Source organism: Muntiacus reevesi, chromosome X (assembly GCF_963930625.1).
Source record: "Muntiacus reevesi chromosome X, mMunRee1.1, whole genome shotgun sequence".
In the NCBI taxonomy this organism is placed as follows: Eukaryota; Metazoa; Chordata; class Mammalia; order Artiodactyla; family Cervidae; genus Muntiacus; species Muntiacus reevesi.
Window position 1 is genome coordinate 36,366,857 of NC_089271.1, and position 27,794 is coordinate 36,394,650.

The 27,794-nt window shown below is 40.2% G+C and overlaps 2 protein-coding genes across 2 annotated transcripts in view; both read left to right on the forward strand.

The window, feature by feature from the left end:
- The window catches only part of LANCL3 (LanC like family member 3), a 110,382-nt gene extending 88,458 nt beyond the window's left edge, over positions 1 to 21,924 (forward strand). Inside the window, exons 4-5 of the mRNA XM_065914781.1 lie at positions 6,722 to 6,929; positions 14,493 to 21,924. Coding sequence (XP_065770853.1) covers positions 6,722 to 6,929; positions 14,493 to 14,652 — 368 coding nt within the window. The 3' untranslated portion in view covers positions 14,653 to 21,924. The remainder of the gene's footprint in view (positions 1 to 6,721; positions 6,930 to 14,492) is intronic.
- A 3,652-nt stretch (positions 21,925 to 25,576) lies between these two features.
- Positions 25,577 to 27,794, forward strand: part of XK (X-linked Kx blood group antigen, Kell and VPS13A binding protein) — a 52,022-nt gene continuing 49,804 nt past the window's right edge. The window contains exon 1 of the mRNA XM_065914779.1: positions 25,577 to 25,930. Coding sequence (XP_065770851.1) covers positions 25,686 to 25,930 — 245 coding nt within the window. The 5' untranslated portion in view covers positions 25,577 to 25,685. The remainder of the gene's footprint in view (positions 25,931 to 27,794) is intronic.

The following is a 27,794-nucleotide window of genomic DNA, read 5'->3' on the forward strand; positions in this document are numbered from 1 at the left end:
AATTAGACCTTAGAGAAGATGCAATTCAAAATAAATCAAATTCAGAGAAAACAATTCATTTTGGTGAATTGGCCAGGGGAGAGACTTAAAATACCGAAATAACGCACATTTTGATTAGGAGTGTATTTAATTTTCAAGGCTATGCTTCAATGCCATGAGTGAGTACAACTTTAAAATATATTTAATTTGTCTTTAGCTTGTTACCTGATTTTTATTACTTCCTTTCCCCTCCTTACCTATGTAATGTTCTTTAATCCAAGTGGAATTTCCTTTTTACTTCAGTACAGTCTGAGATGACAAATAATAGAAGTCTTAGTCCATTGGCTAGATTTTCTCTGTCTGCCACTTTTGCTTAAGGGAGGACTTCAAAGGCTCCTGTGTGCACTTGTACCAGCGCCAGGGCATTGTACATTATGTCCAGGCTAATTCCCACCAGTGATCATTTGAGTCCATTTTTTTTCTGGCTTTGAACTTTTTCTTGAAGAAAAACAGCAGTTATTTACCATTCTGGAAACGATATCTCTTCATGTTACCCTCAACACTCTCATTTCCTATTCCCTTTAATCATTAGCAGTGATGGCCATTGGATATCTTTCAAGCACCCCAGGATCCTTGAGTTTTGGAAATGTCCCAAATTAAATACAGCCTATTTTAAAAGGATCCAATGTATAGCCCTGTAAAGAGTGGCCAGATTGTCTACTAAAATAAGTGTCTGGGTCACTTAATTGATGTGGGGTTCTTGAAGGACAGTTACTCCATTCTTTCTGTAATGTACTTCACATCCCATCTGTCTTTGTAAATCATGGACCATAACAGTAAGCATAGGATTCATTACCCTGAGGACTTTATTCTCATATATCATTCATGTTCAGTATCTTGGTAAGATTAAATGTAGGTTGCAAAGCAAAAGCATTCAACCCATGTATTCACCAGACTGCCAAAAATAAGCCAGTTCACAAATGAATAAACAACCAAATGGAGCCCATTATGTCTGCCAACTACCACTTCCATCTCAAGGGTATTGGTCTTCCTTTTAAGAGATGTGCTAAAAGTAGCACCAAGAGGGATTACGAATCTGATAAGTGCAGGTTAAAAATCATCAAGATTCCTCTGAAGTTGGCAACAGTAAGCTCTCCAGAAATTCTAAAGCAGGAGATGACCTAGAAAAATAATTCTCACTTGTGTGAGGAAAACATTTTTTTTTGAGAGTAGATTTATGAACAGTACAGATGGTTTGGGGCAGCAGGCTGATTCTGTGATTAAAAACCTGCCAGAAATAGTCCACAATGTAGAATTTCATCAGTGATATCTTATCTCCTGCTATAATTGTTTCCTGTTGAATTTCCTTCAACCCACCTCTACAGGTGACAGCCTTAGTTATCATTTATGCAGTGTGAATATACTTCTGGACTCTTAAGTTAATAACTCTGGATTCTAATTGTAGCTCCAACGCTAACCAGTTAAGTAACCTTGAGAAAACCACTTTATTTCTTTTGTGCTTTTTTGTTTCTTCATCTGTGAAAGGAGTATGTGGAGATGGAGTAGGGAAACTGTCTTTTTTTTTTTTAATCACTACAGAAACCTTTTATCCTGTGGTCCCTTGCCGTTCCTGAGGGATATGGCCCCAATGATTTGCAGACATTCAACATTTATAAATACCTAGTGAAATATCGAGTTTTTCTCACTAGATGCAGGCAGATTCACCTGACCCCTTCCTAGCCTTAGTGATTCTGAAATACAAGATGAAAACTATTTACAAAATCATTAAAACAAATGCTGTGGCTAAAATAAAGTCTGGATGGCTTTGTGTTACATCATTACTGTGGTCACACTGACAGTCCATTTCCTTTACTCTGGGTGAAACACAGGTGTAACTATTTTTTTTTTTAAATCATTTCTTGAGGGCTCCTGGATAGGTGATTTTTTTCTTTGTTGTTTGTTTTTTTATTGAAGTATAGTGAATTACAAAGGGTGACTTTGAATAGATAACAGCAGGGATTTGTACAGTGCGGGTGTCTTTGGCCACTAAGCTTTGTAGTATACACTGGACAGTGCCTGCAGTTACAGATCCCAGAATGGACCTGTGTGCTGATTCTGCAGGAGGTTGAAATAATATGTACCAAGTCTGACTGTTATGAGGCTCTGTTAGACGACATGTTTTCAAAGATTCAGTCTCCCAAACCATATTTCTTAAGTAATAATTCCTTTTCCCAGTTGTATTAATATTTGGCAAAGACATATATCGTTGCTGCCTGGGAGTTTCGTGTCAGTGGACAATAATCACTGTTTCCATGATGACATGACAGTGTTCCCAGCAAAAGCAAAGAAAGCCAACATCCTTTCCTTTTAGATTAAGCCACCTGATTGTGGACTTCTTTAGGTTAGGTAAGAAGACAATAGGTTTAGGAGTTTTTCAAGGTCCCTTCCATGTACCATTCTTTGATCTGGGGTGCAGGAAGAGGCCCTTTCTCTCTGGCCAGAACCACAGGATCAATGCCCATTAAGCTGCCTGGGGCTAGTGGCCTGGTTTAGCAATGGGACCATCTCAGCCCATCTTCCTTCCTCATATCTCATCTCCACTTCAGCATCCGCCTACACCGGGGTGAGAAATGAGACGTTATAGGGTCAGCAGGCATTTGTGGAGGCCTTGACATGTGTCAAATACCAAGACACAGATCGGAGAGCAAAAATGAACATGACAGAGTACCTGCCCTTAGTTAACTGGCACAATATGAGAGGCGGCAGACATGAAAACAGGTAATTTTAACAAATTTACTGGTACAGAAAACAAAGTAGTGGGTACCAATGGGGTACCAGAGGGCTTCCCTTGTGGCTCAGTGGTAAAGAATCTGCCTGCCAGTGGAGGAAACATGGGTTTGATCCCTGAGTTGGGAAGATCTCCTGGAGGAGGAAATGGCAACCCACCCCAGTATTTTTGCCTGAGAAATCCCATGGACAGAGGAGCCTGGCGTACTACAGTCCATGGGGTTGCAAAGAGTTAAACACAACTGAGCGACTGAACATGAGCTCAATGGCTACCAGAGGGTAGGCGGAAGGGAGGAGGGGCAAGATAGGGGTGGGGATTAAGAGATACAAACTACTATGTATAAAATTGCTAAGCAACAACGATATGTTGTATGTCGTTTAGTTGCTAAGCTGTGTCTTACTCTTTGTGACCCCATGGACTGTCGCCTGCCAGGCTCCTCTGTCCCTGGGATTCTCTAGGCAAGAATACCGGAGTGCGTTGCTATTCCCTTCTCCAGGGGATCTTCGCGACTCAGGGATCCAACTGGGTCTCCTGCATTGCAGGCATACTCTTTACCATCTGAGCCACCAGGAAAGCCCATGTGTTGTATAGCACAGGGAATTATAGTTTTCTTGTAATAACTTTTAATGGAGTTTAGTCTGTAGAAATACTGAATCTCTATCCTGTACACCCGAAATGAAAATAATATTACAAATCAACTATAATTCAATTTAAAAATAAGTTATTATATTTAAAAACAAGTAATTTTAATATGATAACTGTGTAAGTGCTCAGATTTGTAGGAGTGATGGGAGCTCAGAGGAGGCATCTCTGGTCCTTCTCCAGGTTCCAGGAAGGCTTCCTGGAGGAGGTGATGCCTGAGATAAGTTGGCCAGACTAAGAAAGGTGAGAAGTTTATTTGAAGAAAAGTCAGAGGCATGGAGCCAACATGGTGAAGGAAGGGAGCCATGGGGGTGGTTTGGTTTTACTGAAGTGAAAAGCTCCACAGAGTGAGAGGGGGAGGAGTAGCCAGGGGACAGAGTAGGAGCTGGGTGGCCAAGGGCTCTCTGTCTCACCTAGACAGGAGCTTCATCTGAATTCTGGAGGGGGAGAGCTAAGAACCACAAATTACACTGCAGAGTTGGTCCACCTTGAAGCAGAGGGAGCTGACCTATATGTCTGTTAGTCATTGGCCAAAATTGCTTGAGGGTGGGGGTGCATTGCATAGCCTCCCATATGGCTGAGGGCTTATCCCCCGAGAAGAGGAAAGCTGTGAGTTTTGTCAGCAGCCAACTCACAGCAGCTGGGAGATGGGGCACCTGCTGGTAAAGAAAAGGGATCTGACAGAGCACCAGGGGCTTCTGGTTCACCTTCAGTACCCGGGTTAGATGGTATCACATTCCTCATGGGTCTTTCCTCCCTCCACATGTGGGTTAGGAGCCTTCCTCTGTGCTTCCACAATGCCTTGCTTTTCCCTCACATGGCCTAATGAATGCCCCCAGTTAGGTTGTAAAGACTATGAAAGGAGGGGCTTTTAAAAATCTTAGCATCTCCTACTGTCCTGGTATATAGTAGATACTTAATTAATATCTAAGCGGCCACCAAATCTGTGAGCTGTCTCTTTCATTAGCCTCTTTGTCATCTTTCTGCCGACACCATCAGCTCATAGCTCCCCTACTGCCCTTCTTCAGGTCTTGGTTGACTGCACAGTGGGGCATTTTGTCAATAACAGTAATCATCATTAAAAATATAAACCAAAATATTCACAACAAAACACTCCCACTGGTTCCCTACCACCCACAAATACAGTCCAAGGTGCCCAATTGGACTTGTAAAATCATCCCAAATGTGAACGCAATCTACCCTTCCATTATCCTGTTGCTTAGAACACTCTGCCCCACTGGTCTTCCTGTGACTTGTTTATTGTGGCTTAGAATCTTTGCCCTTGCTGATTTGATGCCTGGAATGTTCTCCCCCTCTCCTCCGGCCTGCAGTTTCCTATGTATCCTACACAGTTCTGGAGAAAGCCTGACTTCTAGCAAAGCTTCCCTTGACAGTCTTCCTCAGGGAACTTCGACTTTTCTGATCCCTCTGGTATGATTTTCAGCGCCATTCATTTTATGTCCCAATATCATCATAAACTGCATGTCTTATTATGTATCTGTCACAAGTACATATTATTTTCTCCCTTTCTAGATAATGCCTTCCTGAAGGACAGGCATTGTGTTGAGTTAACATTTATATCACCCAGGGCTGGAACTGGCTACATAATTTGGGGGACCCAGTACAAAATAAACACAAAGAGCCCTTTTTGAAAAAGGATTAAGAAATTCAAGATGGCAACAACAGAGCCTTCAGTACAGGGTGGGGCCCTTCTGGAGGTCCTTTATGAGGCCGTACAGGTCACCCGCCTTTGAAGCTGGCCCTGCCTAGGGCTATGAATACAGCAGATCATCAATGAACACTCAAATGAATGGATACAGTGAATGAATGAATGCATAATTAAATAAGTGAAATTCTTTTAAAAATCATTCTTTGTGGAAATGACACTTTCTTCCTAGAACTGAAGGAGGATAGTGCTATAGGTGACCATTGTCAGTGGTTCTCTGAAAAGCACTGGCTGAGGAGAGCCTGTTGTTAGGTGTTCATCATAGAGAGTGTTAAAGAATACCTATTTTTTTTCCTTTTTTGCCACATGGTGAGGCATGTGGGATGTTGGTTCCCCAACCAAGGATCGAACCCATGCCCCCTGCATTGGAAGTGTGGAGTCTTAATCACTGGTCTGCCAGGGAAGTCCCCAGAGATACATATTTAAAAGAGAATAAAATCATCACTCTCAGACAAATATAAAATAAGCATGTCAACAATTTTATTTAACTCATAAATTAATAAGGGAACCAGAAAGGTGTTATAACTGACTCAAAGGAATCTCCAAAGAGCAGACGTATCTCTAGGCCATGAAGAAGGCTGACATGAGTTTGCTTAATAGATGCAAAAACTAGCTGCTTCCGCAAAGACTGAGGGAAGTCAACGCAACATCTATCGGACAGAATGTGAAGTTTCTAGAGACAGGGATTATTTACATTATTGTCAGTTTTCTACAAGGTAATTTCTGTCTCTACACAGTTGTAAAATAGGCCAGTCACAGACAAAGGCAGAGATAACCCTGATGGATGAGCTAGTCCAAATATCTACTAAATTCCAGTCTGTCCCACTTTCTGTAGAAGGTAGGCGAGGCAGGAGAGAGTTATCTTGGGCTACTAATCTCTCCGAATATGAGCACCTGGAACGTGGAGGAAATGGTTTCTATTAATAGCTATCACTTGTTTCCCTTCCTGCCTGTGTAACGGAGATTGCCTTGGTTGAGCTGTGTTGAAGGAAAGATCTTTCTTTGGAATAGTCAAGATGGCAGGGCCTCACTTCGCAGCTAAAGCCAGAGTCTTGGCCAAGTCACTTGGAATCGTTGTTGATTTTGGAAGGACTCCCAGTTGGTCTCTTAAGAAAAGGTGTATAGTTTTAAATACTTTTAACATGACAAATTCTGAATGTTTGTGGGGGGATAGCCAAACTGTATAAACATTTAGCCTTTCCAAAATAGCAAGGTATGCATAATGCTTACCAGGGTATTTGTCATTAAATATTAACCCATTTGCAAATTATGGATTTTATCTGACTAGGTGCCTGTTGCTGTTTCTTTCAGTACTGATAATCACCATACAATTCAAACAATTTAAATCTCAAAGGCACAATAAGACTCCCTTGGAGAAGATTCTATAGCCTTGCTACTCAAAATGTGGTCCCTGGAAGGGTCATTGTTAGAAATGTAGTACCCCTGGCCCCACCTTAGACCTACTTGATTAGAATGGATATTTTACCAATACCCTGATGATGTGTGGGCCTCTTCCAGTTTGAGAAGTTCTACTTTATAGTATTAAGCCTTGAAAATCACCTCTAATATCTGTGATGTTTTTACAGGAATTGCCTATCTGTTTGCCAAAGCTTATCTGGTTTCCAAGAAACCACAGTACCTGGACACATGTATCCGGTGTGGGGAACTCACGTGGCAGAAGGGCTTGCTAAAGAAGGGCCCAGGGATCTGCCACGGGGTGGCTGGCAGTGCCTATGTCTTCCTGCTGCTCTACCGGCTCACCGGAAACTCTAAGTACATCTACCGAGCCCAAAGGTCAGCCTTTCTTTGCATGATTTTTTGTTTTTCCAAATGTTAACCCAGTTAATGTTCAGAACAAGTATTAGTCACATAGTTTTAAAAGTGTAAACACAAATACTTGCGTGGTGCATTTTAGCAATTTAATTCACTTCCCAGGAGACAGTTACCAATATCTTAGTTACCTTCTCAGAGCTATACATTTCTGTGTGTGTGTATATATATATGAGCAGATAAGTGTATATGTAAAATTTTGTCCCTCTTTTTTGATGCAAATTGTAGCACTTTGCTATCATAGTGATCACCTTCAATCAGTAAATAAAGGACTTTTCATCTTTGTTGTTGTGTAGTGTTACATCTTATGAATGAGCCATATGGAGGGCAGTTTGGATTCTTTCCAGTGTTTTGCATTGTGCATATATATATATATATATATGTATGTATATATATATATATATATCTCATGATGTTCACCTATGGGTGTGGAAGTGTGTTAGTCAGTTGCTCAGTCGTGTCTGACTCTGCAGCCCCATGGACTGCAGCCTTCCAGGCTCCTCTGTCTGTGGAAGAATACTGGAGTGAGTTGCCATTCCCTTCTCCAGGGGATCTTCCCAACCCAGAGATCAAACCTGGGTCTCCTACATTGCAGGCAAATTCTTTACCATCCTAGCCACCATATCTGTAAGGTAAATCCCTAGAAGTGGAATTACTGGGCCAAGGGGTATGTCTATTTGTGATTTTTTTTTATTGTGGTAAGAACACTTAATATGAACTCTATTCTCCTAGCATGTTTTTTAATGTACCATATTGTTAGCTACAGGCACAGTATTATACAACAGATCTCTGAAACTTACTCAACTTCAATAACAGAAACTTTCTACCCATTGAGCAAAAACTCCCCATTTCCCCTCCTCCACCCCAACCCTTGGCAACCTTCATTCTATTCCCTGCTTCTATGAGTTTAACTGTTGTAGATTTCTCATGTGTTATCATGGAGTATTTGTCTTTTTGTGCCTGGCTTATTGCATTTAGCATAATGTCCTCATTTATCATTTAGAACAGTGCCTGACACAGAGTATCTGCAGTGTATGTATTCATTGTTATCATCACTAAAAATTTGAGTTATATCATTCCAGATATTTCTTTATGCATAAATGTATGTTCTTATATCTATGTATATATATTTTAATAAAAACCTACAATATGTATGTGTAACTGTACTATACATACTGTTTGCAGTTTATACTTTTAAATAAACAATTGTTAAGGGACACCCTTTATTTCAGTTTGTGTAGCTCTAGCTCATTGTTTTAATGACTGTATAGTTATTTATTATAGTTGTACCATGATTAATTTAACCAATCTTTAAGTAATGGACACTTAGTGTATGTGCAGTCTTTACTAAAACAAACAAAATTGTCCCAAGTATCCAATACATATCTTTTGGTACACTTGTCAGAAAAATTTTTAAATTGAAGTCATTAAATCCAGAGGTATTTTTTAACTGTCTTTATCTTTTGCCCACTTTTTTTCTGTTATGATGCTTATTTTGAGTACTATAACTCTTTGTCAGTGTATGCTATAAATATTTTTCTACTTTGCCATTTTTCTTTCAGCTTAGTTCATAGTCTTTTGTCAGACTAAAATTTTTATGTATCCCTCCTGAAAAAGTTGTCAAATTTTTAAAATTTCTGGATTTTGTGTTATACTTAAAGAAACCTTTCCCACTCTAAGATTAAAAAATAATATTAATTTACATGAAACTTTAGTACTTTGGGGCTTCCCTGGTGACTCAGATGGTAAAGAAGCTGCCTGCAGTATAGGAGATCTGGGTGTAATTCCTGGGTTGGGAAGATCCCCTGGAGAAGGGAATGGCTACCCACTCCAGTATTCTTGCCTGGAGAATTCCATGGACAGAGAAGCCTGGCAGGCTACAGTCCATGGGGTTGCAAAGAGTTAGACATGACTGAGCTTTTAGTACTTTTACTATTTTATTTTAATTTTTATTTTATTTTTTTATTTTAATTTTTAAAATAAATTTATACCCCTTTGCCCATTTCTCCCACCAATTTAAAAGTTACTTTAACTTTTAAATCTTTGATTAGCTTAGAGCTTACTTTTAAAATAGTGTCAGATGGGTGTCTATCTTCATGTTTTCTGATAAATCTTTTTTTGTGTGTTTTTTAATTAAAAAAAAACAAAACTTCCCTATAATATCTGTTGACTCCAATAATTTGAAATTGCAAATTTATCACAGACTGAATTTATATAAATGTATGAGTTTGTTTCAGGACTTTATTTCATTATTCATTCATTTCTAGTTTTTCTTAGCTGTACTTTCTCTTTTATTCTTCCCATTGTATTTTAGAATCAGTTTTTCAAAAGTTAAAAAAGTCTATGGACATTTGATTGGGATTTCAATGAATTTATATGTTGCTTAGTGACATTTTTAGAATATTGAGTTTTTCCATCTAAGAACATCGTATGTTTTCCCTTTATTTAAGTTTGTAGAAATGTCATTTGGTGAACTTTTGGTCTTATGAAAAAGGATTTGTATGTTTCTTGTTAATTTTATCACTATGTATTTTATGTTTCCAGATTTGTGAATGGAATCTTTTCCTCAATTATATTTTCAGGTCATTTACTGGCATTTATGAAAGCTTTTAAAAGTATACATATTATTGTAGTTAAAAGCATACATATTATCTAAGATGCCCTTCTCTCATATGAATCAACATTGTATCTTACAAACAGTTTTGATAAATATCAAGATGATATATCTGGCCACCTTAGTGAACTCCATTAATATTTCTATTAGATTTTCATTAGATTCCATTGGGTTTTCTAAGTAGGCACTCATATTATCTGCAAATAATTATTACTTTGTTACTCCCTACTCAACCGTATACTCTTTTTTTTTTTTTTCACTTCCTATTGCATGGGTCAGAACCTCCATAGCAACGTTCAATACTAAGGATAGTAAGCATCTTTGCCTTCATGCTGATTTCATTAGGAATGAGTGTGTTTCACCACGATCTTTTAAATTTGTTTCTTATAATGCATATCATATCAGATTATGACACTCCTCTGTTCAAAATAATCTGATGGGTTTCTACATGACTCAGTAAAAGACTAAGTCTCTTCCCTAAACAAAAGGTCCTCCATAATCTTGCCTCCCATTATGTCTCTGATATCATGCCCTACTTGTCTTCCTTCTGGTTTTTTGCACCACAGCGATTCTGTTAAGATTCCAGGTACAATCTACCTCAAGGCCCTTCAAATTTTGGGTTTCTCCATACCTGTGATGTTCACTTCCTACATATATCTCCCAGCTCTCTCACTTCATTCGGATCATCATTCAAAAATCATTTTCTCAGAGAGGCCTTTTCAAGGCAATTTATCTAATATTCACTCTTAAACTGTGAACTACCCTTTATATTTGCATGTATGCACAGAAGGAAAAATACTAGCATATGAGTCTCCTATTTGTAGCTGCATTGTTTAGGAATTCTGTTAATGTATTTTGATTCATGACTCCCTAATCTGTTTAGGTTTGCAACCTGACCCTTTATTTTCCAAGTATAGGCTTTATTTCTCAAACATAGGCTTCCCTGGTGCCTTAGATGGTGAAGAATCCACCTGCAATGCGGGAGACCTGGGTTCGATCCCTGGGTTGGGAAGATCCCCTGGAGGAAGGAAAGGCTACCTACTTCAGTATTCTGGCCTGGAGAATCCGGAGGAGCCTGGCAGGGTGCAGTCCATGGGGTCATAAGGAGTTGGACACGACTGAGTGACTAAGTACAGCACATAGAGGAAAAAAGTCATTTGGGAGATTATTTAGGCTAATGTGATATCACCATTGAAATAAATTTCATCAGAGGTTGTCATGCTCTAGAAAGCCTATTAAAAAGGATCTGAACAACCCCTCTATTTTTCTGGCAGGCCAGTCCTAGATTACAGTTTTAGTTATAAAGCCTGGGATGGCAGAGTCCTTCAGACAAATTTCTCACTTACAAGTAAAAACTGAAAATGTGCAGGTAATATCTGAATATTGTTTGGATATTGCATTTAATTGTTTAGTGAACTGAAATTTCTACTTCATCATAACTCAAATGTGGTATGGCTCAAATTAGAGAAACTTCCTTTGGCAGTTCCTAACACAGTAAATTCAAACAATGTGTACCTTCCTGGAATAAACATTATTTGGTAATTTCCTATTACTCTCTTAACACAGAGTTAGAATTTGTCGTTCCAGAAAGATATTTGACAACCTTTTCAATTTCCTCTATGATTATTTAATTATTCAGGTTTTCTACCTGTTTTTGAATTATTTTTGGTAATAGATCAAATGTAAAGAGTCTGCCTACAATGCAGGAGACCTGGGTTCGATCCCTGCGTTGGGAAGATCCCCTGGAGAAGGGAGTGGCAACCCACTCCAATATTCTTGCCTGGAGAATTCCATGGACAGAGGAGCCTGGCGGGCTATAGTCCATGGAGTTGCAAAGAGTTGGACATGACTGAGCGACTAACACACACAAACTCCTATAAAAGCATCTAGTTCATATGGAATTTTTTTTGAATCTTTGATGTAAAGATCTGAAAATACAGTTCCATGGTATTTAAAATTTCCCATGTCTGTGATTGTATGCCCTTTCACATTCCTAATGCTTTTATTTTTCCCCAGTGGTGGTTTAGTCTGTAAGTCCTGTCTGACTCTTGCAAACCCATGGACTGTAGCCTGCCTGGCTCCGCTGTCCATGGGGATTCTCCAGGCAAGAATACTGGAATGGGTTGCCATGCCCTCCTCCAGGGGATCTTCCCAACCCAGGAATCCCAACCGGTGGTCTCTCATTGCAGGCAGATTCTTGACCAACTGAGCTACAAGGGAAGCCCTGTTTTTCCCCAGACGCACCAGCATTTTGTCTATGTGGTTTATCCTTTAAAGAAACTGGCTTTTGGTTTTTATTAATTCTTTTTGTTTTTCTCTTTTGCTTCCTAATTGATTGTTTTCTGCTTTTATTTTTTATTTTCCAATGTTCATTCCCTTTACTTTGTTATTCTCTACAGTTTTTAAAAAGTGTTTAATTAGAATACCTTCCATCTTTATAACAACAACAACTCAGATCAGTGACTTCCTCTGAGTTCCGTTTTAGTCATAATAGGTTTTGATATGTAATGTTATGTATCTGTAATTCTTTTTAGTTCCATAATTACCATTCTAACTTCTATTTTCACAGAATTTCTTAGAAAAATGAATTGGTTAGTTTGAATTTTGCACCATTGGGCATATTTTGGAAACAATCATTTTTACTTTAATATGATAATATGCAGTATAGGTCAGAGTGCAATGAAACTGCAACTCTCACACATTGCTGATGCTTTTGTAAATTGCTGTATATCATTTAGAAGTTATTTTGAAAAGCACAAAAATATTTATCATGTTATTTTTAGGTTAAAAATATAGGATATGAAATATTATACAAAGTATGATTTCAGTAGTATAATAAATAAATCAAACCCTGACGGGGAAAGATCAGATGAGGAAGCAAAATTAACTGTGCATTTCTCTTAAAATATGGTGGAATGGTTATCTATCTTACAAATATTCTGCTATACTATGTTTTTTGAAAAAATGCATATTTACCGTGTTTTGAATGCTTGCTCTTTGCCCAGAGCCCTAATATATGGTATCTTTAATCTTTACAGATAATCTTATGCAATTCTGCAACTTCATCATTTTAAAGTCAGATTAAGAAATTTGCTAAAGGTCATCTAACTTGAAATTATCAGAGTTAGGTATCGCAACCCCAAAGCTCTTCCTCTTTCTACGATACCAGGGCTTTGTGTGTGTGTGTGTCTGTGTGTGTGTGTTAGTCACTCAGTCATGTTTGAGTCTTTGTGACCCCGTGTACTGTAGCTTGCCAGGCTCCTCTGTCCATGGAATTCTACAGGCAAGAGTACTGGAGTGGGTTGCCATTCCTTTCTCCAGGAGATCTTCCCAACCCAGGGTTCAAACCCAGGTCTCCCACATTGCAGGCAGATTCTTTACAATCTGAGCCACCAGGGAAGCCCCAGGACTTTGTAATCTAGAGTTTGTGAATTTACCTGAGAAAAGTATTACATTTTACACTGAAAGGTAGCATTTCCTTCAATTATGAGTCTGCAATAGCCATGACTGTCACCAGTAGAAGTCATAGATATTCTCATGTTATTCCTCTTGTTGCAGATACTGTGAACTGTATTTTGCTCCAACCACTAGTTAGAAATGTCAGCAGTTATTAGATCCACTACTGGATCTTGTTATTTAATGTGCTAATTAAGAATCCACTTATCTTTGTATCACAAATTTGGTTTAAAAAATTTTGCTAACTGTAATTTAATATGATTAATTTCCTTGGAAATCCTGTGTATTTTACTTTATGTATATGGAGACTTTTTTTTTCTGATAATGAATGCAGATTGCCAAATGATACAGAACACTAAAAAGGTAGCTATACCAGGAAGTTTCGGTGTGTAATTACACATTTTGAATTAACTCTTAAGATGCATCATTATTCTACTGTTTAAAATTTTGACTTCTATTAAAAATTGTTGCATATTCAGGAAAACAGTTGAGAGAAAAATTAGCCAAAACAAAATTGCAATATGTTTCCTGCTCATTTATTTTAAGCTACTGTCAATAATTCCAAGAGCCTGAAAAAGATCAAAGAAGTAATTACTCTTCATAGGACCCCCTATGTAGTAGCAATAATCTAAATTTATGGCAGAATCAGCTGTCAGACCTTTTCGACCTATGAGCTCTAGCCTCTGAACAAGTGATTATTTTTGTTGTTGATGGGAATCGGTAGAGCAAGTCTGTAAAGAGGTAACAGCACTGTAAAACCTGTAAACTACTAAAAATGGTACTCGTTAGAAATGATTTGAATAGGCTTTGTGACAGGTAAAAGAAAAAAGATCTCTCATTGAGAAGTTAGAGATCAGTGGTTTGTTTTTAAGGCAGATGTCCTAAAAATAATCTATCTTGTAGCTGAGTTTGCTGTTTGATGTCATGATTATAAAGTGTTGCTTGCCTTTTCCCATTCATCTTATTCTTTTGTTTGCCCAAAGCAGAGATTGTATAATATCTTGCCCATTTATTTTCATAGTCTCTGCTCTCTGTCACATATAAATGAAACCTAGGTTGGAAATAATATGCCTGCAGACACACAGCATATTTACTTTTTTTAAAGGCACAGGCATATATCAGCTTGCTTCTATTCAAGATAAATAAAAGTATGGCTACTTATCTGTCTTTTTTGCTTTCAATTATTGGATGGCAGAAGGAATGAAATCCTCAGAAAGTGCTTTGCTTTGCAAATGCCAAAAATAGTCAAATTTGCTTGCCAACCTAGGCTATGAACATACACAATGGATTAATATGTCTCCATTTCTTAACAGAGAAGAAAGTCTTCTTAAAATCTTATATACATCTGGAAAGAGAATGCTGCTAAAACTTGAACTTATCAGAGAGGAGGATGAAGCAACCCAGGGTCAATAATATGGAGACATATGAAAACTGTTCATATCTTCTTCTTCTCTTAGGTTTGCTGAATTTTTATTTACGGAGGAATTCAAGGCTGGTTCCCGGGTCCTTGAAAGTATATACAGCTTGTATGAAGGCTTCTCCGGGACCGTGTGCTTTCTGATCGATCTGCTGCAGCCCAACCAGGCTGAGTTCCCTCTCTTCAGCGTCTTTGTTTAGAAGGCTCCATGTCCCATCATGGCCCTGCAGAAGGTTCCCGAGATTTCCTAAGCCTACTACCTGAGGCATTTTCCACATAAGCCACATTCAATGGTATCATAACCATGAGCCTTAACATTGTCGCCAGAAGGAAGGAAGGGAGCAGGCAGGTGAAGAAGGCAACATGATTCCAGGTTGAAGGGAGAACAGCGTGAGAACCTGCAAACATAAAGACACCACAACTATTCTAAAACCCCTAGAGATGGAATAGTTCAGGGAATGGATGTGACACCAGAGATCCGAGGAAAAAGGGAAAGAAAAATCATCTGTCTCACTTAAACCAACACTGAGATGTGGATTATGGCAATGAAATGCCAAAAATAGCTTTGCAATTGGAGAGAGAATTTGACCACTTATGGGTGCCCTCCACCCCTAAATTCAGAAATAAAGACCATCAGAAAACTAAAGTCATTGCCCAGCTGAAAACTGCTAGGAGGGATGGGTCAGGTTGCCAAAGGACAAAAAGGGAAACTCTTGGTTGTCCTTTGCCTTTACTTACTGAAATTCATGATTTTTAATGAATGGGGAAATTTGCCTATGAATCTCTATTTTTATCATTACCCTGGGCACTTTAAAGAAAGCATACCATAACTTAGTTTCAACCCCCAAAGTCCAAGTTCCCTTAGGCCTTAGAGTGTATCTTTTCCTGGTTCCTTCTTCTTTCCAAAAGCTCAGTTAGAATAGCAAATTTCACAGGCTAGCAAATACCATAGCAGGTGTTGCTGTCAAGTGTTTTTCTCAATTTGAAGCATAAGCTATGTACTGTCTATTGTTAGTAATTTTTTAAATGCCTATGTAATCTCAATGAAGCTATTAGCTGAACTGTAAAATATACTTGTGGCAAAAATCACTCATCTCAAAGATGAGGGTAAACACCAAGGAGGTGGGTTGTTTCTGCCTTGGGTGAAATACTGTGTCCCCTGGGACACACACTGGCCTAAAAAGGGACTAGTGATTATGAAAAGAACATTGCTTAATTTTATACTATTAGATTAAGATATGCGTGAACTCCCCAGCTGATCATCATATCCTCCAAGACACAGGCTCCACTAGAATTTGTCTACAATATCCATTGAGCCAAGCTGTCGTTAAATTCAGCTCTGCTGTAAACACATAGAAGCTGTAAAACTATTTCAAGTAAATAGTGGTTTCCAGAACACTGTGGGAGCATCTGTCACTTCAATACTCAGAACACGAGTCTATCCATTTCCTAGAATTTGGTCACTGGCAATTTCATATATACAGAATGAGGAGGAAATTGAATGCATTGTAAGATTTAACAGTTATTTAAATAGTCATTAAGTATTTGGATATATATGATAGATGTAGAATATATATGTATCAATAGGCACTTTGGTTTACGTGGGGATAGATGTATATATACATCCAGAGAAGTAAATGGCAACCCACTCCAGTATTCTTGCCTGGGAAATCCCGTGGACAGAGGAGCCTGGCGGGCTACAGTCTATAGGGTTGCAAAGAGTTGGACATGACTGAGCGACTGAACAACGACAGTACATCTGTCCTCATGTAAATGTAAGCACTTACTTCGTTCAGTACTTCCCACTTCTTAATTTATAGATGAACTTTGGGAGGAGTTGGGGAATACTCTGTTGCCTAAAAATGTGTGTGTGTGTGCACGTGCACACGTGCATGCACACTTTTTTCTGGAAAGAAGATCTCTAGCACTTACAAGATTTTCAAAGAATCTGGGACTGAAGAACGGTAAGAACTGTCTTCATATATTTTATGACTTTGTTTATGTGTGCATTCATCAGAGCAAGCTAAGACAAAGTGGTTTTGAAAAGCATGTACCTTTTCAGCTCATTGTTTCCTTTTCCCATCCTCAGATGTAAGTGTATAAAATTGGCCTCAGTTCATCTTTGAAGATACTCAGATTGGGGCAGTACCACATAAATAGTCGCTTGCAGGTGACTGCCAAAGTGGGGTTCTAGATGTTCTTTCAAGAATTGAATGGTCAAGGACCTCTCAGAAAGCCTTAAGACAAAATGCCTTCTACACAGTAGTCTCCTTTTGAAGTGATAGTGGTACCTGCTTTTCACCATTTGGATGTAAATTCGTTTCATTTGACCCCTATAGGCTGACAATAATAAGCATTCAATATACAGGGCTTTAGGAACGCATGCTTTTTTTCATCATCCAGCAGCCCTTCAAGGTGATTTACATAACTGATTCAAAGTCTCATAGTTAGAAAGGAGCAGAATAAGGATTTGGATTCAGGGTTTCACTTCCCATATGTATTTATTCCATATTCTAGACTAGAACCTGGGGATACAACAATGAACAAAATACCCTAGAAGTTAGCTTCTGTTTCTGTTTGCTGATCCTTCCACCCTTCATCCTTAAGACCTAAACCTGAGGTCTAAGAAGTGGTAATCTAGCTCGACATGCCAGTTTCATTTCTAGGAACTTCAGAAAAACTGGACACATTTCTGCTCACCCACCCTTTGGAGGTCCAGTAGGGTAACTGTGTTATCATTGTCAGAAGACAATGTTTTTGTGTGTCAAATCCAAGAAGAGGCCATGTTTGTGTCTTTATGAATTGACGCCTCAGTAAATTAAAGACAAAAATAAACTTATTTAGCACTTAAACCTGTGGAAAGTTTTCACTTTCCTGAGAAAGTAGAATTATGGGTTTGGGAAGGTCCTCTTCTATCTTGTTTTCCCAAGAAGGGGGAAAGAGACACTTGAGTGTTGCTGTAGAAAAGTTTGGCATGTCACTTCTTATTTAACTAACCAATGTGTTCCCATCTATGTAATAACAGTCTTTTTTGAATAATGCTAAAGTGTGTCACCTCTTGAAGGCTACAAGGGTATTTTCACCACCACTAGCATTACTTTATTATTATTTACTATATGTGGGCATGAATAATTATAAATTTTGAAGGTAACTGTGGAAATATTTGAGGATAGATTGAAAGAACCTCTCAACAATGGGAGAGACTGCCTTATACTGGGTTGGCCAAAAAATTCATGTGGGTTTTTGAACTTTTTGGCCAACCCAATACTTGACAAACAAGAGGCATCAGAAAATATTTCAACTCTATATGTTTTGTTTCATTAACACAATTATGTGCCTTCTCTTTCACACCTCCCTAATGTATTTTTATTTTGCCTAATCACATTTTTTCCATTTGTAAATTGGTAGTGGAGAACAGAGGTTTGACAGCATATTCCACTGTGCTTCTTTAGGTAATTGACTATTCTATTAAGATAATAGTATTTACTCTCTGATAACTCGAGAAACAGTCATTTTCTTAGCACATCCTAAATTTGAACTTTTCCATGGCAATTTGGATCTTTAACTTTCTTTGACACATTTAAGATTTTAATCAAGATTGTGCTCAAATTGTTCAACTTCTGTAGAGAGCAAATCTCAAAAATTTTAGTGCAATAAATATGTTTGTGATTTATTACCATTTAAGGGAACAATGATTTAAAGAAAAAAAAAAAACATCAGTAATGCAAAGAGCCCTATTTTGAAAATTTTAAACCCTTGCTCCATGGGCCACTATAATCATCACCATCACACGCTCCACCTCACAGGGTGGTCAATGATAAAATGGATATAAGAGAGTTTTATGGGCTTCCCCGGTGGCTCAGTGGTAAAGAATTTGCCTGCAATGCAGAAGATGCAGATTTGATCCCTGGGTTGAGAAGATCCCCTGAAGGAGGACACAGCAACCCACTCTAGCATTCTTGCCAGGAGAATCCCATGGACCAAGGAACCTGGTGGTCTACAGTTCACAGGGTCAGAAAGAGTCGGACATGACTGAAGCGACTGAACACGCATGCAAGGGAGTTTTATAATAGGCAGGTCCTTTATATGTTTAAAAGGGAAGCTATATTTTAAGTACCTACTAAGAGCATAGAAAATCATGCTCAATTATGACTTCAGGTGAGCATTTCAGCCAAATGGAATCTCCTTATGATGCAGTGCTCAGAGTCTAGATCACTTGCTGGGTAAAAACAAAGTATGTTTTTTATATTCTAGAACCAGTCCTGTCAATAGCATTTGTGCCTCAAAAAGTTCTGATTCACTGGGCTGAGCATGTAGGAATAGGCTGGTTCAGAGGGAACTCCTTTTAATGCAAATATTTATTTTGCTCTCTGGAAACAAAGGATTACAGTGCCAGTAACTCAAGAAAAGGAGCTACCAGTTAGGTCTGCAGAGCAAGCATGAACTGAGGGATAAGGTAATTTGGAGTTGAGTCTGGTTTGCACTTTAATTCAGGCCTCAGTATTTTTTTTTTTTCAGTGGGTTTTGTCATACATTGATATGAATCAGTCATAGAGTTACACGTATTCCCCATCCCGGTCCCCCATCCCACCTCCCTCTCCACCCAGGCCTCAGTATTGCATGACATAGAGTGATAGAAATATACTCTCATGGCATAGAAGGCCTTCCTTTGGGGGCCTGGGTTATTTATTCAGCACTATCCTAAATCAAGAGCAAAATGACTAAGCCTTATTATATTCACCAAGGCTGGGTGATTATGGCATAAACTTGGCAAGGAAAGCCAATGAGAAGGCAGGCAAAGATTGGGTGGGAGAAAGCTTAGTAGCTCAGTGTGAGTTGTGGAGGCATGTTTAGTGCTGCTAAAAGCCAGTCCTCTTACTCATGGGTTTTGTTGTTTCCTGGGACCTCTAATCCCATACCACCCCTGATCCAGCAACTTCTTGTCCTCCTTCTCTTTAAATAGTACATTCTGATTTGTTGTTGTGGTGGTTTTTGGTTTTTTTTTTCTGTGTTTGCTTAATCATGTGACCTTTTGCCTGAGAAGGCAGCTTTCTCCTTATCTCTTCCATCCATGTCAGTTGGTAGCTAATAACTCCAGGCCCAGGAAGGCTGGAGTCCCCTCCAGATGGAAGGGTGACCTCAAGGTCAGCAGCAGCAGGAGTCGGGCCCATTCTGCAGTCTGAGATAGCCCACCCCGGGTACACCTGTTCACGAGAGGAGAAGGGTGACTGCATTTATCCTGCCTCTCCTCCATAAAGAAACCTGGTCAATTTATTTGTGCTGCTCTTGGAAAACAACAACAACAACAAAGTTCATGCTACATTAAATATCTGGACCTCCCACATGATCATAAATCTCATACTAGGGGTGCCCTCTCTCTCCTTGTTTCTTTAATTGCAAGTGCTAATGAACTGAGGCCTGATGGATGATGCCTTTGGGGTGAAAAATATATTTGTTTTTATTTTCTTTAAAGTCCTGAACCTTGTCATTTGCACATGGACTTCTCCATAAATGTCAAAGTCTCTTATCTGCAGAACTTCCTGCACCTTCTTTGGCCTTTGTGAACCCATTACCCCTCTGAACTGAATTTGAAAAAATCCTTTAAAATGAAAACCAAATCATCCATGGTTTTATTCTTTGTGGGGAGGGGTGGTGGTGGTGAATAGCATGGTTTAAAAAGCAGATGGTCCTTTCTTTTCTTGCCTTTCTTCTCCATGTAGAATATTGAGGAAGGAGAGAGAAAGGGAGAAAAGATACACGAGGCTTGACTGTCACACTCTTTGAAAACACAGTTTGCAAGGACTTCCTGTTTCTTGTTTGGCTTTTCTTAGTCTGTATAGAAAATAGTTTGTGTGCGTGTCTGTCTGTGTTGCGTGTGTGTATGTAAGAGTGAGAGACTGACTGACAATGAAAATCATATATGAAATCAAACCCAACATTTAGCTCTTAGATGTATCTGAGTGAACAGATATTTGCAAGCATAAACTGATTAATGAGTGGCTCTTCATGGTGTGTTAACTGCTCTCTAATCAATTAGCACAAAATTAACGAGGGCCCTAGTTATATTCGAGTGTCTATCTTAAGCAATCACTTTCATAAAACTGCTGCTGCCGGGTTAAAGGCATTAGTAGCCATCTCGTAGATGAGAACAGATGTGAGTTTCACAAACAGAGCTGCAAGTGTAAGCCACATGTGTAGTTTTAACATTTTCTAGTAGCTCCATTAAAAACGCAAAAGAAAGGGTGAAATTAATTTTAATGGTGTAATTGATTCAACTCAGCCTACCCAAAATATTATCATTTCAACATGTAATCGATATAGTTATTAATGAGATATTTAACATTTTGGGGTATTAACTATTATAAACCTAGTGTGTGTTGGACACTTATTGTACACCTCCAATCAGACTGGCCACATTTCAAGTGCTCAAGAGCCACATGTGGATTGGCTGTTGCATTGGACAGTAGGACTAGCATCGCACTGCTGTCCCTCAGGATTGAGAAGATCCTCCTAGAGCGCATGTGTGCTTTTGTTGTTTTAAGAGAAAATGGAAACCAAACACTGCATGTTACTTGAGTACTGCACTGTTTCCCCGTGTGCAGGACACTAAGACCAAGAGCTGCCCTGTGAAAAAATAGATTCGGTGATGAAATCAGTTCAGTTCAGTTCTGTTCAGTCACTCAGTCGTGTCCGACTCTTTGCGACCCCATGAATCGCAGCACGCCAGGCCTCCCTGTCCATCACCAACTCCAGGAGTTTACTAGGAAAGTTCTACTCTTTTTTATCCCCTTTTTGGAGATTTACATGGTATGCTAACATGTCATAGACTCCGAAAAAACTCTTCTGGGTAAAGAAACGAGTCTGCAGCTGTTGAGTTCTGTGTTTATAAGGTTCCACCTCCTGATGGTGGCTGTTACCCAGCTACCACTATAAAAACATGGTTAGTCTGGCATCATATGTTTATGGTATGCTTATAGTATTTATTTTTCTGCAGAGGTGTTTTAATACCCCTCTCCCTCCCCACATCACATTAAAGATACCAGAACAATGTCCCTGACTATTAATCCCTACTAAGTATCTTGCCCTCACAAAGATGTAAGGTCATTCTTTAGTACACTTCTGGGAAAAAGAATTCTGGAAATTGCCACAAGGTCTCTGCATGAGAAAAACTTTGTGTCTTCCCTTCCTTATCAATTCTCTTTGGAGCCTACCTCTACTTATTCTTTGTATTCAGAATCACCCAAGAGCTAAGATATGTCTTCTTGTTCTAGAACCACCTACTAAGTTGAAACCAGCAGATGGGTATAATGTCTTGCACGTGGACACAGATCTTCAGAAAGTACCCCAATACATACCTTCCTCTCATTCTTTCAGAAATGATGAGCTCTACCAAGATGAGGGGAGATACATCAGAACGTGTATATGTGTAAACATAGAATACAGTTTCATAAGTAGAGTAATACTGTTTCTGCTAATACTTTCTTTAAGAATATTTTGTGTGTGGTGTTCCTCTACTTGCTTTAATGTGTACTGTTACTGTAAAGTGTGTGAAGTAGTTGTGACTTAGCGATCAGCTTGAAGAAGATATACACTATACTTGACAACTGTCAACCTTCAGCAAGTGATCTTTTTGCCTTTGTTTAAGTGGGAAGTCTGATGCTGCCCCTTTAAGTTTTGTTTTACGATCTGTGCTTAAGTGGCAATTACCAATTAAATAACTTCTGCTGGCTGAATTTGGCCCAAGTTGACTGTAGTAACCCTTCTATGTGGATGTATTCAAATAAGATTAAATGATTCATTTTGCCTCCTTTTTTTAAAAGACTTTAGTATTTCAATATTAGAGATGTCTTCTGAAGACTCTAGTAGCAGTAGAATCCCTTTGCTCTTGAAAATGAAGATTATATACCATGAGGTTTTATATAGACTTTCCAGATGTAGAAGGGGAACATTCTAAGTGCAAAAGTTTGGTTTTAGAATCTGTCTGATTTCGGAAGAGCAGTCCATTCTCTAAAAAGGTAACAACCTTCCCAATTTTGAACATCTGGGGGAGCTCTACTTGGAAGGGAAGTCTGAATTAGTCTCATGGATTTAATGGCGCTAAATTAACATTTTTCAAATGGATTTTGTAGTAGAATCCAATTATTAGAGGAAGTCACTTGGTTGCAAAGCCATGTACTAGAGAATAGTCAAACACCATGTGCTAGTTTTGGAATGTGCATTTCCAAAGTGAATAGAATTTACTTCACCAAAAAGATTTTACACAATTCATGATACTTACAGAAATATGATTGTATCATTGGAGAAAAAAAGCTCACCTCTCTAAATGCTACATTTCACATTCACTAGTAAATTAGTGTAATTCCTTGATTATTTGGGGGGATACAAAAGAATAATCTGTCAATAGAATAGAACTGCTTATTCCTAACTGTATTTAGGAATGAATACATACTATAATTCAAGAGACTTGGGTTCAATCCCTGGGTCGGGAAGATCCCCTGGAGGGGAGCATGGCAACCCATTCCAGTATTTTTGCCTGGAGAATCCCATGGAAAGAGGAGCCTGGTGGGCTACAGTCCATGGGGTTGCAAAGAGTCAGACATGACTGAAGTGATTTCACATGCATGCATGATTTAAGATATTACTGGATTTTGAAGAACTGCTCAATAAATTAGTAGTATTAATAAAATTGTACTCTTTTTACAATGCATTTGCCTCAGCACACATGCAGAGTCAAAAACATAAATTTATTTTAAAATACACCAAATAACACAGGTTATTATGACTTTAAAAGCCTAATTTCTAATAGCATTAAATCCAACACCAGTTATATGTTGTATATAACTAAAATTTTGAAAGCATTGCACACAAAATGAGAGACTTATTCAAAAATGCCTTTTTTTCTTTTTGCCAAAAACAGGTTCTACAACCTATTGCTAATTATTATATTCCTTTAGGGGTACTTTGAGGCGCTTTCAAAGACATATTTGTAGCAGTTACATCTAAATTTAGAGCAGAACATTGTGTCAGATATTTTGCTATATCACAAAATGTAGTACTGTATTTTATAGTAAAACCAAATTCTCAAGTATTTGGTATATTACATATTATTATGCCAAAAAAAAACCACTTTCTAGAAGTCTGTTATTGTGTACTTAATATTTCAAGAAAATAATGGGTATTTCAGTCAGAGCAAGAAAGTATAATGCAATACATGACATTCAATTGATCTTTAGTCACAATCCATTTAGGTATTTGACAGAGAAACTAGCAATCACAAGCTCGAATGCATACATTATTCTCAAGGACAAAATGGCAAACACTTAATACACAAAGACACGGTCACTGGGGCAAGTTAGCTGGTGCCTGGCGGAACAGGATCAACTTGCCAATCAATGCTCATCGGATTTTAGCTTTTGTTCTTGGTTGTTCCTGGCGGGGGAAGTGCTACAGGTCAGTTGATGTCGCCTCCCCTTCGCGTGGGGGATTTGCTTACAAGCCAGTGCATGGTATAATGAATTCTATGGAAGCAGGGTTGAGTCAAGCTTAGAGATGCACCTTACTGTCTTTAAAACTGCTGTTATACAATGTTCTAAACACTGTGATCTTTCCAAATGTATTTTCTGTATTAGTTTTGTACTGTTAGAAAATAATACGCCATAAACTGGACTCTATAGTGTTGAAAGCAATGTTATTTATTGGCTTATCACCCCCTGCCTATTTATGTACAGTCTACTTAATATAAAACCTGTGATAATCCTTTGCCTTAAAAATAAAATCTAATGCTAAATATTGAGTGTGCTCTAACATAATTTTAAGCTACAAGTTAATTTTTCCCTTAAAAGTTAAGATGGTGTCAAATAAAATATCAAATGAATACTTTATGGAGTGTGGCTGCCTATTCTGTACTTGTGACCGTGTGTGTATCTTGATCCAGAACATGATGACCCGCTGGGTGCTATAAATAGATATTAGTAATCCTTTTAGAGAATGGGCCTGGCACTTCTCAGCTATGGGCTGACTACCTCCCCTTAACCCTTATAAATAGATTTTCCCATGCCACAGAAGAATGAAGAAAAACAGTCCTTCATGTTCTCTCTCTACATATTTTGTCTTGATTCCTCTTGAATCTTCACATTCTATTTGTGTTGCCATCATATTCCTAAATAGAAAAATACCAGAGATGCCTGAAGATGGATGAAATCACCTAATTTCAGTGGGGAAAGGGATCTCAGAATTATTCAAGTCCAATCTCTTATGGAACAGGTTAGAACTCGAGTTGTAGAGATTTAATGAAGGCTCAAGCTCTGAGCGACAGAGGGAGGGGGGGCTGAGCCCATCCTAATGTCCAGAAGGCTGTCACCGATCCAGTGAGTGAAAGGCCATTGTGTTAGTCTTGGGGCTGGCACACAGCGGCAAGCAGAGGGAGGTATGGCGTGGCCTAGAAAATCGTTTCCTTATTAGGTCTTGGTCTTCGGCGGGCTGAATTAGTCAGTTGTGAAGGAATATATCAATATTTTCGAAAGCAGGTTTTCTGGGAAGGAAAGCGTTAGCTCTTAGGGATTACCATGACGCTCTTTCACTTGAAAGCAATGCTTCAGACTTGGTCGGGTGAAAAGGTACATTCCGGGTGCGTGACGATATACTTGCACGTTGAAAAGCATCTGCGGGCTCTGCTTATCTTTTTTAAGTGACCGGAAACGCTGATCCTTTAAGGGATTCGGCGTTATTGAGGTGCAGAAAACAGAGCCCTGGCTGGAAAGGCATCCTGATCCCAATTCCGGGTCCCGCGGGGCTGCAGGTTTTTGAAGGGATGTGAAGGTTTCCCACAGAAGCGTCGACCAAGGGGCTTTAGGACCCAGCGGCTGCGCGCGGGGCCTGCGGAGCCCGCCGCCTCCGGTGCGGCTCGGCGCGGGCGGTCGCCGGGCGCGGGTTCGCGGCCCGCCCGCGGCTCGTCGCCGCAGAGACGCGACGGGCGCTGAGGCGCGCGGGCGGCGCTCGGTGCGCGTGGGCGTGTCCCGCCCCGGCCGCGCGCCCCGCCCCAGCCCCGCCGGGTCGCTCGCCCCCAGGCCCAGCTCCAGCGCCCGGGCCCCGCGCCCTCGGCGGGCAGCGCAGAGCGCGGGAGCAGTTGGGGCCGGGCATGCCGGGAGCCCCCGGGGCAGCCGCCGCCGCCACCGCCACCGCCACCGCCACCGCCACCGCGTCCGCCGCCGGTGCGCGCCGCTGACGCGCGGAGATGAAATTCCCGGGCTCGGTGCTGGCGTCCGTGTTCCTGTTCGTGGCCGAGACGTCGGCGGCGCTGTACCTGAGCAGCACCTACCGCTCGGGCGGGGACGGCATGTGGCAGGCGCTGACGCTGCTTTTCTCGCTGCTGCCCTGCGCCCTGGTGCAGCTCACGCTGCTCTTCGTGCACCGCGACTTCACCCGCGACCGGCCGCTCGTGCTGCTGCTGCACCTGCTGCAGCTCGGGCCCCTCTTCAGGTGCGTGCGGGACCCCCGGCGGCGGGGGCCGGGCCTCCCGGGGGAGGGGGCCGGCGGCCGGGGTCGCGGACCGGGGCCCAGGCCGGCCCGCCCGGCTCCTCCGCTCCGCCACCGTCCCTGTCACAGGAATGCGACAGGAACCTGGGAGCGTGGGAATGGAGCCGGGGCGTACCGCCTTCCTGTTAGGGGCTAGCGTTGGAAATTGCCGACAGTCGACTGAATCTGACCAACGGGAAAGGGCCAGTTCGGGCCCCTCCACCCTCCCCGCGACCTGGTGGGCTCTGACAGGATGAGCTCGGGTCGCGACGGGGCCTTAGGAAGGGGCTTCTGAATGGCCGTTAGAATCGAAGTGGGCACAGTTGATTGAATGGAATTGAAATTGAACAAACACGTGGAGTGGACTGTACTCGGCGCTGTTCTGAGCTCGGTCACAAATACTAACTTATGTAATTCTTATACACGACCCTACAAATCCACGCATCCGTCTTTTCTGTCCGATGTGGAAACATGGAGGGGGGAGGGCGGGGGGTGGGGAGCGGAGTGGAAACGTCTTCAGGGCCCTGCCTGACTTGTAAACTTAGCCGATGAAGCTGGAACACAAGTGCCACGGAGACCCCAACTCTTATTGTGTGTAAAGAGAGAAAAAAAAAACAAAACTATTAGTGACATTTCTGGAAATTTAGGAACACAAAGCAAGTTAAAAATTTTCTGGCAATGAAGTAGAGTTTGGTTTATCCGAGGACCATAAAGAGAGTTTAAAATGCGTTGTTTTGAAACCTCTCATCTCTGTAGGAAAAGCGAAACGAAGGGTTTCTCTCTGGATTAGAAACAAATTTATAATAATGAACTTTAGATATAGGTGGGAGAGAAAAGGGAAGAGGTAGAAAGGCCAGACACTCAGCTACCAGAAAATTCAGCCAGCTGGGAATCTTTCCTACCAGGAAATATCTCCCCAACCAACACATCACACACACACACAGCAAAATATCTCCCCCACCAACATACCACACACACACATTCGAGTAGCAAAATAGATTTTACAGAGCCCTATATACACACACAGTCGAGTAGTAAAATAGATTTTACAGGGCCCTATTATAAAACTTTGCATTTCATATTAGAGACAGTCATCCCAGCTGACACTCAGAATACTGACTTGTAGTTTACATAGTATCTGAATAAACCTGGTGAACAAGTTTCCCAGCCTGGAAAGCCACAGACTCCTACAGAGGAAGAGAAACAGGTGCTCTGGCGGGAGTAAGAAGTTGCTACCAACCTCATGAGAGCAAGGGAAGAGTTGGGGGTGGGGGGAGAACAGAGAGAGAGAGAGAAAGTGAGGGGAATTTTAAAAGCCCTGCAACCTAGGGCCATAGAAGGAGCGAGTCCTCCCTGGCCAAGTAGGCCGCAGCGACCTGATTGTTTGCCCACTCAGTAGGATCAATGTGCTCTACTTGGACAAGGCACTCATCATTTCTTAGCTCCATCTTGTGAAAAGAAAGTTCATTGCCCATGCTATGTGAGTAAAGTGACAGAGAAAGGGAAACTGGCAGTTCTTTTTTTTTTTTTTTTAAATAAAAAGTTTTATTGGAGAAAAATAGAACCACCACGTACACAGGGAAAAGAGCACAAAAATTCAACTGATACAGAACTGAAAGTCACAACTACCCAATGTTGTTTGCGATTACTTTTCAATTTCTTAAATGGCTTCCCTGAATTTTTTAAATAGCCTTGCCAATTTTCAGCTGAAATAGAATCAAGTTTTCAAAAAATTAAGAGCCTCAGCAAAGGGACCAGCTTTTAAGATAACAAAGGTGACACCAAGAGTCTCCTAATAGGACCAATTCTACCGAAAAATTCCTGAAGC